General features: G+C 63.6%; 1 protein-coding gene across 1 annotated transcript in view; it reads left to right on the top strand.

Moving 5' to 3' along the window:
- Positions 1-1,911, top strand: part of MORN1 (MORN repeat containing 1) — a gene marked incomplete at its 3' end in the record, with an annotated part of 9,317 nt that extends 7,406 nt beyond the window's left edge. Inside the window, exons 7-8 of the mRNA XM_023748857.1 lie at positions 356-452; positions 1,801-1,911. Coding sequence (XP_023604625.1) covers positions 356-452; positions 1,801-1,911 — 208 coding nt within the window. The remainder of the gene's footprint in view (positions 1-355; positions 453-1,800) is intronic.
- Positions 1,912-4,123: the final 2,212 nt, after the last annotated feature.

Below are 4,123 nucleotides of genomic sequence, written 5' to 3' on the forward strand. Positions count from 1 at the left end.
GCCCGCCGCTCGTCCACTCGCCACCAGGGGGCAGCCCAGCCCTGCCCACGCCGCAGCTCCAAGTTGTCACCAGGGCGGGACGTGGCCTGGGGACCCCGGACCCCGCTGCAGCCTTGTCGGGAGCGAGGAGGGGTGTCTGCTCGGTGTCCTGGCTGCAGACCCGGGTCCCGCAGGCCCTCGCGGGAGAGAGGAGCCCCTGTGAGGGGGGGTCGTGCAGCCCGTGGTCCCACAGGCCCCGGTGATGGTCTTGCCCGCAGCGCGCAGGGTCCGACTTCACGGGAACACGCGTCCTCTGTGGCCGCCCGAGGGGCTCACCCCCCTGACAGCGCTGCCCTCTCACCGGCTGCTCCCGCAGGGACAGTGGCACAGTGACGTCCGCAGCGGCCTGGGCAGCATGGCCCACTGCTCCGGGCTCGTCTACAGGGGGATGTGGATCAACGGCCACCCGGTGGGTAGGTGTCCCCCGCCCCCCTCCTGGTCTCGCCGAGTCTGGCTGCGTTTTCTCGGGGGGCCCTGGCCAGTCACTGGGAGGTGCTGGGGGCCCGGGATGAAGTGGGGAGCTAGAACCCCCCTAGAACACGCTCCACGTGGCTCCCAGCGCTCGTGACCTGCGAGGCCCATCAGGCTTTGCACCCGATCCCGGGGTCCCCCACCCACGGGCCCTGAGCATCTGCACCCACAGCCTCCGTCCGGTCCCACCTGAGCTCCGCACGTGACATGAGCACAGGTGGCCAGTGGCCTGCAGGGGCCTCCTCTGGGGGCTGCCTCCTCTCCATGCTGCCCCCCGAGCATTAAAGTGGCCCCAACAGGACGAGGGTGACCCCCACCCCTCGGGGGCCCTGGGGCTTCCGGGCGGGGAGAGGCCACGGGGGCACTGCTGAGCCAGAGCAGGCTCCTCGGCTGGGGCCTGGGGGGGAGGGTGGACCCTGGGGTGCAAGTCTGGGGGCCAAACTCAGGCGCCCCCCTCAATGGAGCCTCCCAGCGGAGCCTGGCCCTGGGGGGGCCCCTTAAGCTCCTTAGTCAGGTCACCTCGGGAAGGAATCCCGGGCCCCCGCCCCAAATTTGGGGTCCTGTCCGAACCCCTGGGTGTGACGCAGCCTCACCTCCCCCGACGGGGTCCCGGGCTGGTGGCCCCCCGACTCCCCCGCCAAGTGGGCTCTGGGTTAGTTCCCCTGCTGGGCACACCCAGAAGGCCTGCCACCCCGGGCCCTGCCCTCCATCCTCCCAGCGCCTCCATGAGCTCCCAGCCCCGCTCCGCCCGGTCCCGGCCCGAAGCCCAGCGCCCCGTCGGGATGTGCGCAAGGCCGTCACTCTTGGGGGGCAGACCCCAGAGGGTCCTCGTGCAGGGGACCCGCCCACCAAGCCGCCCTCAGGCGCAGGGGTCCAGGCAGGAGGGGGACGTGGGGCCGGTCCAGCGTGTGCGCCCAGACCCTGCAGCCCACTCCCCCCCAGCACTTGGCGACACCCTGCGGCCCATTTGGTAGAAGCCGATGGTTCTGAATGAGCTGCTTCAAAGAATCACGGCCGAGAAAACACACAAACAAATAAACACCAAACGTCTCAGCGACGCCGCCTTAGGGACACCTCGCCCGCCCCCCCCTCCGCCCCCCAGGCAGCCAGTCAGGGGCTTCAGCCTCTGCATCTGCGTGTGGCCGGCAGGCGGAGCCCCTCCGGGTGCCAACGGGGTCGCACCCCTTAGGGGAGAGGGCCTGCGGGGGCGGCCCCACACCTGGGGCTCTGGCCTCGGGCACCGCGGGCAGGTGGCACCGGCACCCAGGACGCGCCTCTGCTCTCTCCCAGGCCGAGCCGTGAGGACCGTGGTTCTGGGCCCGGAGGTGATGGACGTCGCCCGGGGCGCCTGCTTCACGGTGCGCGTGCAGCTGCTGCAGGACAACGGGGCGGTGGCCACCAGTAAGCAAGAAGCCGCGTGTGCGCATGTGTGTATGTGTGCGCATGTGTGTGAGCTCGTGTGGGCACGTGTGTGAGCTCGTGTGAGCATGTGTGTGAGCTTGTGTGTGAGCTCGTGTGGGCATGTGTGAGCTTGTGTGCGCATGTGTGTGAGCTCGTGTGAGCATTTGTGTGAGCATGTGTGTGAGCTCGTGTGCACATGTGTGTGAGCTTGTGTGAGCTCATGTGAGCATTTGTGTGAGCGTGTGTATGAGCTTGTGTGAGCTCGTGTGCACATGTGTGTGAGCTCATGTGAGCATGTGGTGTGAGCTCGTGTGAGCATGTGTGTGAGCTCGTGTGAGCTCGTGTGAGCATGTGTGCTGTGCATGCCCGTGTGCGGTGGTCACACACACTCACAGAGGGAGGGGACGGTGATGGTGCAGCACCGGGTGCGTCTGCGTAGCCCGGTCCGGCCAGGAGGGGAGGAAGGCCTCGGCCTGGGAGGGAATCAGGCCACTTCCCCCCGCACCGCCCGTCCTGCTGCTCTTCCTGGGACGGTCAGCCCAGTGGTGAGGCCGGGGAGGGACAGGCCAACTTCCCACAGAGGGCCCCCCTCCCCCCGGCCACCTGAGACACCGCGGTGGGGGGGGGGGAGCAGGACCCGTTAATAACCACACAGGATTCCTGATGTCACACTTGCCTTAGCTCAACAAGCTTCGCCCCCCGCCCCAAGAACCACAGCTGCCAAGTCACCGCAGCTCGGCAGCTCCTGCGTTGAGCGTCTGCCCCCTGGTGGTCAGTGTGCGTCATAGCTACCGGTCGGACAGTCGAAAGGTCAGATGGTTGCTTAGGCTTTTATATATATAGACTGATTTCAGGGAGGAAGGGAGAGAGAGAGAAACATCAATGATGAGAGAGAATCATGGATCAGCTGCCTCCTGCACCCCCCACACTGGAGATCGAGCCCACAACCTGGGCATGTGCCCTGACTGGGAATCAAACCCTGACCTCCTGGTTCATTGGTCGATGCTCAGCCACTGAGCCACACCGGCCAAGCTCCACAGGCGTTCATCAGGACGCCGCGAGGTGTAGCAGGCACCAAACGTATTTAGTCACAATTGGCTTATTTAACAACTTTATTGTGGCATCATTTACATACCATCAAATCCATCTGCATCAGCGACGCCACGATTTTTAGTAAATTTTAGTAAATTTGCAGTCAGACAACCGTCACCACACCACAGTGCCGACCCAGACCCTTCCCTTCACCCAGAAAGGCCCCTCCACCCCGTCCACACCCTCAGCCCCACACAGCCCGAGCCCCCCAACCCCACCCCACCTCGCTCTGTGGATTTGCCTCCTCTGGGCTTTCCTGTGTGACCTGTGGGGTGCGTCTCGGCTCAGCTGTGTCCACTCACACCGAGCTTCCGGGGTCGCCGCGTTGCCACGCGTGTGGGCCTCCTTCCTCTCCTGCCCAGTGGTCTTCCGTGGCGCCCACACACCACGCCTGTCGCCCGCCCAGGGACGGCTGGCGTGTTCGGCTGCTGTGAGTGCTCCTGCCCAGCTTTCGTGTGAGCGTGTGTTTTCAATGATGTACCCGTGGGCAGGATCGCTGGAGCGCACGGCACGTCTGTGCTTGAACTTTCAAGAAACCGCCGGAGTGTTTTCCCGAGAGGCAGCCCGGGTCTCCGGTGCCACCGACAGGGCCTGAGGGCTGGCTCCACCCGGCCACACGTGGTGTCCACAGGCGCCATCCTGAGGGCGTGGGTGGCATCGAACGTAACCCGCAACACAGGGCCCCTTCGGCCATCTTTCTTCTTGAGCAGCTGTCCGTTTCGTCGACGTTGCCAGCCTTCTCGCCTAAGCCCGTTCGTGCCCCTTCTCCCCTGAACGCAGTGATGGCGCCGCTGGTTCCCACTGTGGATCAGTGTGTCTTTTTTCTTCTCTTCCTGACTCCTCGGGCTGGAGGTTATCAATTTCATTGATAAACAACCAACCCTTTGCTTTCTGCTGTCTATTTTATTAGTTCCTATTTTGGTCTTATTCCTTGCTTCTCCTTACTTTGGGTTTAACTTAATGTCCTTTCTCTAGTTCTTCAGGTGGGAACTAAGGTTATTTCAGACCTTTTCTAGTATAGGAGTTTATTGCTATGAATTTCCCTCTGGGCACGGCTTTAGCTGCATCCCACAGATTTCATATGTCGTGCTTCCATTTTCATTCAATTCAAGATATTTCC

The sequence above is a fragment of the Myotis lucifugus genome, unplaced genomic scaffold (assembly GCF_000147115.1).
Source record: "Myotis lucifugus unplaced genomic scaffold, Myoluc2.0 scaffold_1940, whole genome shotgun sequence".
Classification (NCBI taxonomy): domain Eukaryota; kingdom Metazoa; phylum Chordata; class Mammalia; order Chiroptera; family Vespertilionidae; genus Myotis; species Myotis lucifugus.